The sequence below is a fragment of the Vicia villosa genome, linkage group LG5 (genome assembly GCF_029867415.1).
Source record: "Vicia villosa cultivar HV-30 ecotype Madison, WI linkage group LG5, Vvil1.0, whole genome shotgun sequence".
Classification (NCBI taxonomy): Eukaryota; Viridiplantae; Streptophyta; class Magnoliopsida; order Fabales; family Fabaceae; genus Vicia; species Vicia villosa.
Window position 1 is genome coordinate 160,636,952 of NC_081184.1, and position 13,128 is coordinate 160,650,079.

The following is a 13,128-nucleotide window of genomic DNA, read 5'->3' on the forward strand; positions in this document are numbered from 1 at the left end:
ATTTATGGTGTTACTTTCAATTGAATTTTACTAGATTATAAAACTTGTTTTCACTTAAGAATTTTGAAGCTGAAAAGAGTAAGTAGTACTTGTATTAAAAGCTCTGACCCTGAATACATTAATTAGTATTACCTTAGCACATGACCATGCCTTTTGCCACTGCACACTGATTTGTTAGCTGGCTCATGCTCAAAAGCAAAAAATACACACAGTTGTACTCTTGTCACATTACATTACATGCTTTCATTTTGCTGCAATTTTGTCTCTAAATTCTATTTTACTAGTCCTGTATGACTCATATTGTTGTTTTGCACCCTCCTACTATCAATGTGGTATTCATAATGGTTCAAGTAAATAACATACTCACAATTCATGGCTCTTAATTTTGACAATCATTATAGCAGGCCATAACAAAGTGCTCAATAATTTTTTATTTTGATGGTAGGATCTAAATGTTGTTGCATATCTATTATGTGCTTTAAATTCAAACCATTGGGTGCTTAAGTGTTTTCCAGTTAGTATGCAAGTTTGGAGGAATACATGGTGTTGGAACAAAATGACCTGTACTAAGGAACTAAGGTAATTTTGAATAGGTCTAACTGCAATGACCATGACTGCATCTTCAAAACGCGTGATCACATGTTGTAGCTTGGAAACTAAATTATCATTAGTTTTTTCAAAATATTGAGTTTTGTGATTCAACAAGAGTTTGCTATTGTTGTACCTTGTTGGCTCTGCGACTTTTGTCAATAATGCTCTATTGTTTAAAATTCAATGAACTATGCAAACTTCATGTGACATTTGTATTGTGATTCTGCTAATCTTTAGGTTGAAGGTAAATGACTGTTTGTAATCAAGTTATCAAGTCATAGTTTATAATTTTGCTTCTTCCAATAGTGAAAACGGGATAGTGAAGAATTCTATATTATGTCTCAACAATGAAGAGAAGTTCTCATGGTTTTCTTCATGTGGCGCTAAAGGTTCCTATGATGCATTAATGTCTGAGTTAAAGCTTCATTGAGCAGACACGGGTCTATTAAAAACATATCAGTAAGGAGTGACACAACGTGCTCCCAAGAATTAAGGAGTGACTCACTCAATTATCTCCACTAATAGGTCAAACCTAGCAAATAGCAAATGTAGGATACCAAAGAATCTATCCCTCTTGAGGGAACCAAGACTATAAATACAAGATTTCATAGTTGGAAAAAAAGGATGATATTCACATATCTGTAAACAAAAAGCGCTCGCCTGATACATCTCCGACAGAGTCTACGCTATTATACTTACGACAAGTAAAATTAGCATTATCATTCTATTCAATTATGTTAAAAATGCATAGTCATTCAATGATAAATATATTTCTATTGTTACGTTTGTTTAATTGGTAAAATATATTATATATTACAGTTTTACAAGAGTACTTAACAGTAATATTTATAAATGTGTGTGACAACAGTAGTATTTTCCTTGCTACAAAGATGATTGCGAGCACGTGGATTTGAATCCCACAGAGAGCATAACAATAAACTTACCATAAAGTAGAAAGATCAGTAGATAAAGGTTCATTTGATGAGTTGGAGGAGACTAGTGACATCAAAAGATAGACAAGGAATCAAAATCCAGTGGCCTGGAGAGAACATCTCTCAAGATGCAACAATAAACCATTTAATTGACGAGGACATTCACCAATAGGACATAAGTAAAATCCACAGTGCTTTCACCAGCTACATTGCAAAAAGTATCCAAAGCATACCTCTCTTGATGAGAAAACCACTTGAACAACAACACCAAGATCGTGGTCTCCACCTCTAGTGGATTGCATTAAGGTAAATGTTGATGCAGATTGTTTCTTAAATGGACAAACAGGGTGGGGTTTGATTACAAGAGGTCACTTGGGTGAAGTTCTATATGCTGCAAGTAGAAGGGATGACATTGAAGTATCTCCCTTAGTAGCTGAAGCATTGGGACTTCGTTGGAGCTAAAAGCACGACGAATATCTCCATATGAAAAATTTGGTGTTGGAAATGGACTTGGAAACAATAAACAATTGTGAAATGTATGTATGGAACCTCAAAACTTGTTATATTTAGTTTAACTATAGACTACTTCGAGATCCTTAATAAATTAGAGAATGCTAGTGTTAGTTTTGTTAAAAGGAGTTGTAATGTTGTGGCACTTTGCCTTGTTGGTTTAGCTCATTCGGTTGGTAGTAAATCATGAGATGAAATTGATCCTGCTCAAATTAATGTCATTCTTTGTAAGAATTTTCATTTTCATCAATGAATTTCTTATCTGTAAAAGAAACAGATCATGGGTTTGAAGCTGACTAATACGAATTCCACTGAGTGCATAGCAATATACCAACCATAAATAAGAACTGCCACTGCTTGTGAATGCTTAAGGATACCAAGAGTGCTAGTTGGTGCTACACCAGTTTGAACATGCTAGTTGGTGCTACACCAGTGCTTGTGAATGCTTAAGAATACCAAGAGTGCTACTGCTTGACCAATGTGAATGTCACCATAATATAGACGGCGTGCCCATCATGACTAAGCTCTTATCATATAAAGTAAAATCAGGATGCTAATTGCCACAATAACCCTAAAGCTTATATTAGCAGAAAGAGAAGGGACACATGCCGAAGAGCTCTAAAGTGTGATTTGGTCGATAGTCAATTCTAAGTATTTATGTCATGTCATATGAAGTACTATCACAAACAATGGACTCAAGCAAGTTGACACCAATAATAATTTGAAAAAATTAATTAATTAAATGTAATTACATGTGTCGGTGTTAAACATAAACACATGTCAGACACTGCACACATCTTTGATAAGAGGCATCGGTGCTACAAAGAGCATTTAAGGAATAATCATCTTTGCGTTGGCTGCATTGACAGAGATGACTGAATAAACCCCACCATCTTCAGGCTTAATCTCCAATACTTTGTTGAGCTGTTTGCCTTGCAATCTTAACATTACCATATATCCTACATCCACCTAACAATCCATCCCGTGCACATACACACCATCCATTTTATTATCAGCCATACACCCATAATGCTCGGACTCTCTAGCAACCCTATACAAAGCTTCCATTTTGAAAATCTTTTGAGCTTCATAAACCAAAAATTATCATGACTACATCCAATCAACACATCAAAGAAAGTAGTCCCATCAGGCCGAACCCCTTCAGCCCTAACCTCGTGCGCGTTAAAAAAAAAACGATAACCACTCCGGCATGTCCACATTTGTGTTTGTATACTCTACAGTTTTGAAACAATTTCATACAAACTATTAAATTTTGATAGTTAAAGGAATGGCAATAGAATGAAGGTTGATTGTAAGATTCACCATATTTAGATTGTGTCTGATATTGTTAGCTGAACCTGTGTCAGCATTTCAAAGTAATATGAGTAAATTTCAAACACACTTGGCACTGCACATTTGAATTATACAATCGTCCTCCTCTGCCTTTACTACTTCAACCACCACGATTACTCTGTCCACCACGAAAGGAATTGTAAGCTTGCTCTAGATTAGTTATGGGAACGGGTTCAGTGGTAAGATAAAGTGTAACTTCATTAGAACTGGAAGTCTGAGGAGGTGTAGTGTGAGTTAGGTTTATAGAGACCATATCAACAACTGGTTGTTTCTTGAACTTAGTGAGACGAAGCTCATGAGCCAGCAATAGAACTTCAACTTCATCAAGGTCGATCAACCAAACTTATTCTTAGTAACATAATCAAAAGATAATCCTTCAAGAATCACATCAATGTGATGGTTGCTTGGAATATGATCTCCAATGGAGGCTAGGGCATCAACAGTCTTACGAATCTAGAGAAGATAGTCTTGAAATGGTGAGTTTTCAAGCGTAACTGCTCGAAGCTCAACCCAAATATGACGCACTCTATCACGAGTTTGTTTCCGAAAATAGTTTAATAAACGACCCCACAGTTGTTGAGCAAGTGTGCAACCAAGAACACGTGAGAGAATCTCACTTGATAGAGTTATTTGAAGGCAAGACAAAAGCATTTGATCATGTTGAAGTCACAGTATTCGCAAGGTTAACTGAACTAGTATGGCAATACTCTTCATCTACGAATTGAGAAGGAATGCGAGTGCAAACCACAAACTCAGTGAAATTATGTATGTTTATGTATGGTTCGACCTGTTGACAGCTTAGGTGAAAGTTCTTTTCATCTATTTTCTCCAAAATCTCGAGCGAAAATAAGAGATGATGAGAATCATCAACTAAATTGAAATGAACCGGTGAAGGAACTGATGAGACATGAGCGGAAGAAGGTGGCGACAACGGTGGAGGTGACAAAACCGCCATGGATCGCATTTAGCAATCTGATATCATAATATGAAACATAGAGAGAATAGACACTTTTCAGTTGCATCTGATTTTTCGTTGATGTGAAAGCAAGTTACAAGAGAGATAAATTATTTGCATTTATGACTTATGAAAACAGTTTACCTGCTATATCAGGTTTTTCTATCACATACCTGACAGTTTAGTGACATTAGAGAGCTGGGATAAATAACTAACTGTACAGTTAGTTATCTGTTAGGCAAAAAATATATGATTAAAAATTCTAACTGAAATATATCTGTAATATACTTTAATATTTCAAAAAAACTAGGGTGTAAAACTAACGCCTAATCCATTAAAAATTATCTCCACACAATTGCGTTTTTTTCAACAGTGTTTGTATCATAAGGAAAATATGCACCATTACCTCAAATCAAATAAACTATAAAAGAGACACTAATACAATAACATAAAACTGATAATAATAATAATAATAATAATAATTTAAACAAAAGAATTAATTGAATATAATAACATGTATCATACACTAGACATGCTTTTCCATTAAAAGTGTATGAGCTCCGAGAGAATATAGGCTAATGGCTCAAATCTTATTTACTCATTAAGTTTTAATACTAAATAATAAACAAATCTAAATAATCACCAAGAGTGCAAAAGGTAATAAGATTAGTAAAGAATTGTTGAAGAAGAAGAAGAAGAAGAATCTTCTAATTGCTCACACCACAGATACCATAATAAGATTTGAAAATGGTATTGAAATTAAACACTTGGCTTAGCCTTGCATTGATTGATCAAATGGTATGTATACACAATGGATTACTTGTGAATCAAGTAACAAACTACACAAAACCAAAATAACTAACCTGACTGTAAAACAGTAATGAATAATAAATTTAATATAATTTATTAAAAGGAAATAATCATCTTTTCATTTTGCTAATGCCCGTTGAGTCTAATCAAACTAGAGCCAGTAATTTTCTTAGCTCTTCTATTCGCTCCCAAGGATCTCCTAATCTTAACTAAAGCATCCCATTGCTCTGTGTTGGCATAAATATTAGCCATCACAGAATAAACCCCGCCATCTTCAGGCTTTATCTCCATTACTTGCTGAGCAGCTTGCTTTGCAATCTCAACATTCCCATGTATCCTACATCCACCTAACAACCCACCCCATGCAGACACATCACCCCCATCTGGTATCCCTTTTATCATCTCCACTGATTCTTCAATCAATCCAGCCCTTGCCAACATATCAGCCATGCACCCATAATGCTTAGACTCTCTAACAACGCTATACACAGTTTCCATCTCATTGAAAATCTTTTGAGCTTCACAAACCAAACCAGCATGACTACATCCAATCAACACACCCAAGAAAGTAATCCCATCAGGCTGAACCCCTTCCGCAACCATTCTAGAAAAATACTCCAGCAAAACTAAACCTTTTCCATGGATAGCAAGACCAACGAGCATAGCATTCCATGTAAACACATCTTTATCTTTGCATGACTCAAATATATCACTTGCAACCTCAACGCATCCACATTTTGCATACAAGTCCACCAAGCCGGTCGTCAAAAACGAATCAACTCGAATCCCATTCCTTGTAATGTAATCATGAACATACCTACCACGTTCTAGCTCCCCTAATTGAGCACAAGCAGAGAGAATCGCCACCAAAGCTATATTATCCGGAACAACTTCCAAACTAATCATCTCATTAAAAAGTTCAATAGCTTCATGACACAATTTAGCATGACTATAGCCCGCTATAATGGTACTCCAAGAAACATTATCCCTTTGGGGCATTTCGTCGAACAGTTCACGTGCAGAATCAAGCTGGAGACTTTTAACAAACCCATCAATCATAGCATTGTAAGAAACAACATCTCTATAAGAACATTGACAGAACACCTTGTGTGCATCATTTACACTGTCATTAACAGAGTATATACTAATCAGCGAGTTCGAAACGAAGGAATCATTGAGGAAACCAAATTTGAAGACTTGGGAGTGAAGAGACTGAGCGAGAGAGAGGGAGTTGAGTTGAGAAGAAGCTTTGAGGATTAAAGGGAAAGTATGGAAGTCAAGTGGGAGAGAGAGACGGCGGAGGGAGAGAAAGATTTGGAGGGCGGAGAAGGGGGAAGAGAGGAGGGTGTGGATTCTGATGAGGGTGTTGTAAGTGAAAGTTGTTGGGTTTGGGATTGAATTGAAGAGGGAAAGTGCGTAGGATGTTAGAGTTGTTTTGGAACATGTTTTGTTGTTTTTGTTTGTGGGGATTAAGGAAGTGAAAGTGGTAATGATGTTGTTTAAGATTGTGGATTTGTGGTGAGGTAATAGACCTGTGGTGATAGTGTAAGCGTGGATTTGGTGAAGATGTTTGATGGATTTGCAATGCTTTATCAGATTCAAGATTTTCATATGAATTAATTATTATTTATGGATTGGTAATATATGGTTGAAAATTTTCATTCATCACGTTTTTTGCAATGTTCTTCCATGAGTTTCTGGTGATAGATGAAGAAGCTAAATGTTCAAAAAAAAAAAAAAAAAAGCGAATGGTGAAAATAAAAAGAATAAAATGGGAAAAAATAAAAATATACAAATCGTAGACGGCAGGATTCGAACCTGCGCGGGCAGAGCCCACATGATTTCTAGTCATGCCCGATAACCACTCCGGCACGTCCACGTTTGTGTTATCTAATCTGTATAAACCTATTATATTATAACTACCTCGCAGTGCATACTGACAAATATGAAATCCACTGAATAACGAACTCGCTGTATAACTATCTCGCTTGTATTTTCTAGGGACGTTGCCCAAACGATTAAGTGTATTTGCTTTCTTACTTGAGATTTAAATTTTGGTTTTACTCTATTATTATGATTTGGAGATAATAACCTCTCATAATAGTTTTATTTATAAAAAATAAGAGTCTTTTTTTTCCTTCTTATTTTCTACTTCATGTTTTTCTGGAAATTTTTTGAACTTTTTTTCCTTATAGGTTTTCATGAATTATTAATATTATTATTATTATTATTATTATTATTATTATTATTATTATTATTATTATTATTATTATTATTATTATTATATTTTTGTATTTATAAACGAAGTATTAATAACCACCATAAACTCAGACGCATAACTGTGACTATCAGAATTTAAATCTTGGTAATGGTGTTGAACTTCACTTCACACCACGTGTCTCTTGAGTACCTGTCAGTCACTTGAGTACCTGTCAATTTATAGAGGTTATAAATGTTTAAATTTATCTTTGAATACAATTATCATTTGTCGCCATGTTAAATATGATGAAACTTTCATTCCTTTTGCAAAGATATACACCCCTAATCCATATCATACATCTTCCTAGACAATGATTTGTCCTCTTACATCATAGACCACCTCTTATCTCACACTCAACCCGACCCAAATTCAAGTCAACTAGCTCATCTACTCCACTAGTCTCTCTCACCAACCTCGGTCAACCATCAACTCTCCCAAACCTAAGTTCATCATCTCAGCCACACCCTCAACAAACCAACTAACAATCCATTCCTCCCATTTTCCAACCAATTTTATACACTAACACCAAACCAGTAACTAGAAGTCAACATGATATCTTAAACCAAATCAAAAATCTTATGACCTACACACGCATTTCATCAAATCCTCTATACCTAGAAATCATGTGTTTGGGGCTTAAAGACTCAAATTGAAAAATGGGCAAGGATGATGAATATAATGCTCTAATTAAAGATAAAACGTAGAATTTAGTACTGCGACCACCTAATGTTAACGTTATTTGATCTACATGGATTTTTAGACATAAATAAAAAATGGATGGTTCTTATGAGAAACATAAGGCCTGACTTGTAGGTGATGGGGCAAGTCAACAAGTAGGCATTGATTATGGAAAACTTTTAGTCCAATTTTTAAACCAGCCATTATTTACATTGTCCTTAGTATTGTTGTGTCTAAATTCTAGAAAATTCACCAGTTCGATGTCAAAAATGTGTTTCTACATTGAGAATTAAAAGAAACGGTCTATATGCATCATTCGTTAGGCTTCAAGGACCCGACAAATCCTCATCATGTGTGTCTTCTACATACATCTCTATATAGGATTAAACAAGATCCTTGAGTTTGATACAATCGTTTTATTGATTATGTTTTATCTATTGGCTTCTCTCAAAGCAACTACGATCACTTCATCTTCATCTACAAGAAAGACACTCATATGACTTACATCTTATTATATTTTCATGATATTATTATTACTACTTCTGATACTCTGAGACAACATATTATTTCACTCCTCGGTTTAGAATTTGCAATGAAAGATTTGGAATCCATGAACTTCTTTTTGGATAGTCCAGTCACTCTCCATCCCAAAGGTATATTTCTATCAAAAAAGAAGTATGCATACTGAATTCTTGTATGTGTTAGAATTGTTAAAGTTGGTATTTGTGTTTGTTAGAGTTTGTTTGAAGTCTCACATTGCTAAGGTTCCCGGACTGTTGGGTGTATAAATATGTGAGGGCAACCTCACCTCTTGAGCTAGCTTTTGGGGTTGAGATCCAAGTATATTTAACATGGTATCAGAGCCGGGTTAAGGACTGCAATGTGGGCATTTGACCCAACCCTACACGTTAGGCGTGAGGGTGGGTGTTGAAGTTGGTATTTGTGTTTGTTAGAGTTTGTTTGAAGTCCCACATTGCTAAGGTTCCCGGACTGTTGGGTGTATAAATATGTGAGGGCAACCTCACCTCTTGAGCTAGCTTTTAGGGTTTAGATCCAAGCATATTTAACAAGAATGTCATCATTTAACCATGCATCACCTCGATTGACATATAATCGAACTTGTGTCACCGATAATGTTTGATATGAGGATCTGTCTCTTTATCACAGTCTTGAAGATGCTCTTTAGTATATCTCATTTTCACTCGACCAAACAATTTCTATGCAGTACAACATATAAACAAATATGTCTCTTCATATACAATCTCATGGAGGCCCAGATGCATGTTCTCATTCACGTTGGTTGCATAACCTTATTCTCAAATTACATTTCTCATTCACAAGTTCATTTTGGTTTACTATGACAACATCGATGCGATATATCTTTACGGAAACTCTGTTCAACATCCGAGAATAAAACACATCGAAATGAATATTCATTTTGTTCGAAAAAAAGTAGCTCGCGGTCATGTCTATGTTCTTCATGTCCTCTCACGGTATCAAATTGCAAATGCTTTGATAAAATTCTTCCTCTGTTGTTTCAAAACTTCGGAGACAATCTCAACGTCAATTAACATCCTACTTCAATTGAGGAAATAATATAATTTATCTATACTTAGTGCTACGTAATTTAGTGTAATTTGATTATTATGCATTATTAGATTCCTGAACAAACTTTAAGAATAGTTGTATATTATTCAGAAAAAAATATGAAAGAATATTAGGGAATTATACACTTAGGATGTGTTTGGATTGACGGTTGACAGAATTGATTCTAGTTGAATTGAGTTTTGTATAATTGATTTTATCAGAATTGAGTTTAGTAGAATTGATTTATATTTGGATACATGTATGTAAAAGTGAGTTGAACAATAAATTAGTGTAAAAATCATCTAGAATCAATTCTGGAGATAGAAGCTACAAATTCTAACTTTGAAGTAGAATTAATTATGGAGACATAATTAATTCTATTTTTGTCTAACCAAACAACTTAAAATAATTCATAATCAATTCTACACATCTAAAATATTTGGCGTTTTCAAAAGTTAAATGTTTGTGTTTTTAAGATTAACACTAATTTGTGTGAGCTGCAAATAATGTACTACAATTATCATTACCTTTCTTTTTGTAACCATAACTTTTAGGAAAAGATAAGACACCACCCAGCAAACAAATCCGATTTGCAAATTCAATATGTGGAACAAAACAAACAAAGCCATGTCATTTCTTCAACCCACTTTCTAAAAGCTTTCCTCATATTCCATAATTAATTAATTAATGTAAAAAAAAAAAAAAGATAACTATCCAAAGTGTGCTTAAAAGGAGGTGGTGACTTAATTATTTTATCATGAGAAACTTCAATAATTGTTATCTTCTCATTAGGGAAAGGTTGTGATTAATATGCTAAATTGAGCAATATCTTTTAATCCATGTGATGTAACACTTTTTACATGGCTATGGTATAATCACTTAAAGATTAAGCTAATTTCACTAAAGAATAAGTGGCTATATACCTATATCCACTCATAAAGCATTTGACCTTCCCTCCCCACCATCCATGGTTACAAATTGGACGGTGCCAACATATTGTAACAATTGTTGTCTTCCCACTACACCTACTTTAAATAACTTTTCGTTATTATATAATTTACATAATTCAATTGATATTGTAGATTGTATTTATAAAATTACAACTACTTTAACATTTGTTGTTTTGCCACTACAACTACTTTAACCAACTTTTAAATATTGCAAATGGGACTGCATGGATGAGATCATGAGAACAGATAAGTTAGAGTAGAATATGACATATTATTGACAACAACAAACAATTTAAGTCTATCCTAATCTTTTAAGAGATTAATCTTTCCTATTAGTTCATTTTAAGAGAGGTGGAAATTGAAAGAAAATAAAATTAAGCATTACTTTAAATTTTTTAATTGAATATTATAGCATAAAACATATAAAAATTCTTTCATAGACACAAACATAACACTAATCTTACACACAATCAATTATAATTTTTTAATTAATTAAAAAATAAAATAAAATTTTCTCTCTCTTTCATTATGACAATCATCTCATCTAAATAAATACATCTCATCTAATTAAATACGAAATTAAATTTTTAATAAATTTAAAAAAATTTCTCTAAATTTTAAATAAATTTAAAAAAATTTCTCTAAATTTTAAATAAATTTAAATTTTTTTCTCTTCTTATTAGTTATTCCTAAGAATATGAATTTATATTCATTTTCATGCAAGTATTTCTCTAAAATATAATAGGAATAGAAATGATTTTTTAAGAAAATGTCTTAAAATAATATTTAAAGAGTGCAATATAAAAAATAATGATAAAAAATCAATAGTCATTTTATTAACATATAAATTATATAAATTATATATATATATATATATATATATATATATATATATATATATATATAATATAAATTAACTAACCTGTAAATTATCAATTTTAAAAGGTTTTCTATAGAATTTAAATCTGCCATATTTAAGTAAATAGACTTTATAAAAAAAATTGAGTCTAAATTTCTGTAAAAAGAGATCAAGTCGAGCCTAACTTTAAGAGTAGGACAAGTTATATCGAATTAACTTATGCATAAGTCATACTCCATCAGTCCCTTATTATAAAAGATATTTTACACAAACTAGAAAACACAATTAATTTTGTATAGGAAAGAAAAATTAGTATAACTTTACAACATTGTCTTTTATTATTGATTACATAAAATAAATAAATTAAAAGAATCAAAAGAACCGTAATAAATAGTAGATTGTAAAATAATTTATGATTTGGAACAATTTTATTTTTACAAAGTCACTTATAAATAATTTGGGACAGATGAGTACTTATCAACATCTTTATATAGTATGAAAAATCACAATGCAATTCCAATTTAAAATCTTATCCATAAAATGATGCTTTTGTTTTGAGAGACCTTTTGGAAAAATAATTTGAATATTACAACATGTTGCATTCTTTTGCTTTTGGTAAAACTATTCTCTTTTTTCTGTTTTTTTTAAATTCCCTAGCAAGTTGGAAACTGGATATATGTTGTTATATCTTTGCCTTTGGAGAGACACTATATAATTATGCTAGAATTCAGTGAAATAAGAACCTTCACTCATTCTTGATTGTCCTTTATTCAAGAGGCCATCAGATCTATATAAGCTAAAAGCCAAGTAACAGCCATAACATGGAGGAAGAAGAAGGAGATGAAGAGGATGAAAGCAAATGTATTCAGTTCTTGAACATTATGCTTCTCACCTTTTGAAGAGAGAAGCATGAAATCAAAAGGCAATTCATATAGGCTAAGGGAAGGCTAAGCCTTTCTTCCAGGTTCCATTCACAAAGCTGTAACTTCACTGGTGATTCAGATAACCGCATCAATTCAAACACAGTCTGCAATTTCATCTTTAATCAATGTTAATTTAGTGTTGTACTTGTATCTCTTTCCACTCATTCTTTAAACTAGTTTAATTTGAATGGTTAACTCGGAAACCGTGCAATAGATGTATGTGTCTGTTAAGGCAAACAGCATAAACTGTGATAGTAACTGGTAATGTAATGTTTACCTCTGTACTTTTTGCTGCAAGCCATGAATAAAATGGTAAAGAGTTTGTTGTCACATAGAAAACTTAAGTGTTTTCCACTGTCATCATTTACCTTGTGCAGTAAACATGTTTGTGGTCCATGATTTTTCGAATTTATGTGATGATGAGGTGTGTCCATTTGTTGTCCATGATTACTTAGAAGAGCATAACATCTCCACATCAGTGAGTGTCTTTTTTTACCTGTACAATGGTGGAGCAAACAAAAACACTAAGATTGACATCTAGTACTCTATTAAAATGAATTTCAATCTCTCACATCAGTGAGTGTTTGGAACTCCGATGAAACTGTGTCACAAACTCAGAACTTAGGTGAAACTATCTACTGTAGTTCCAAACAGGCGATCATAGGTCTAAGCTCTAAGCAATTAAGTGTTTCGATCATAAACACGACTAAGGTCTAAGCA

The 13,128-nt window shown here is 33.2% G+C and overlaps 1 protein-coding gene and 1 non-coding gene across 2 annotated transcripts; both read right to left on the reverse strand.

The window, feature by feature from the left end:
- Positions 1-5,098: 5,098 nt before the first annotated feature.
- Positions 5,099-6,866, reverse strand: LOC131607993 (pentatricopeptide repeat-containing protein At5g61800). The gene has a single exon (XM_058879939.1). It carries the CDS (start codon positions 6,760-6,762, stop codon positions 5,278-5,280), a length of 1,485 nt encoding a protein of 494 aa, XP_058735922.1. The 5' UTR covers positions 6,763-6,866; the 3' UTR covers positions 5,099-5,277.
- Positions 6,867-6,948: 82 nt separating this feature from the next.
- On the reverse strand, positions 6,949-7,030 carry TRNAS-AGA (transfer RNA serine (anticodon AGA)). The gene has a single exon. It is a non-coding gene; the product is annotated as a tRNA-Ser (tRNA).
- Between the last annotated feature and the right edge of the window lie 6,098 nt (positions 7,031-13,128).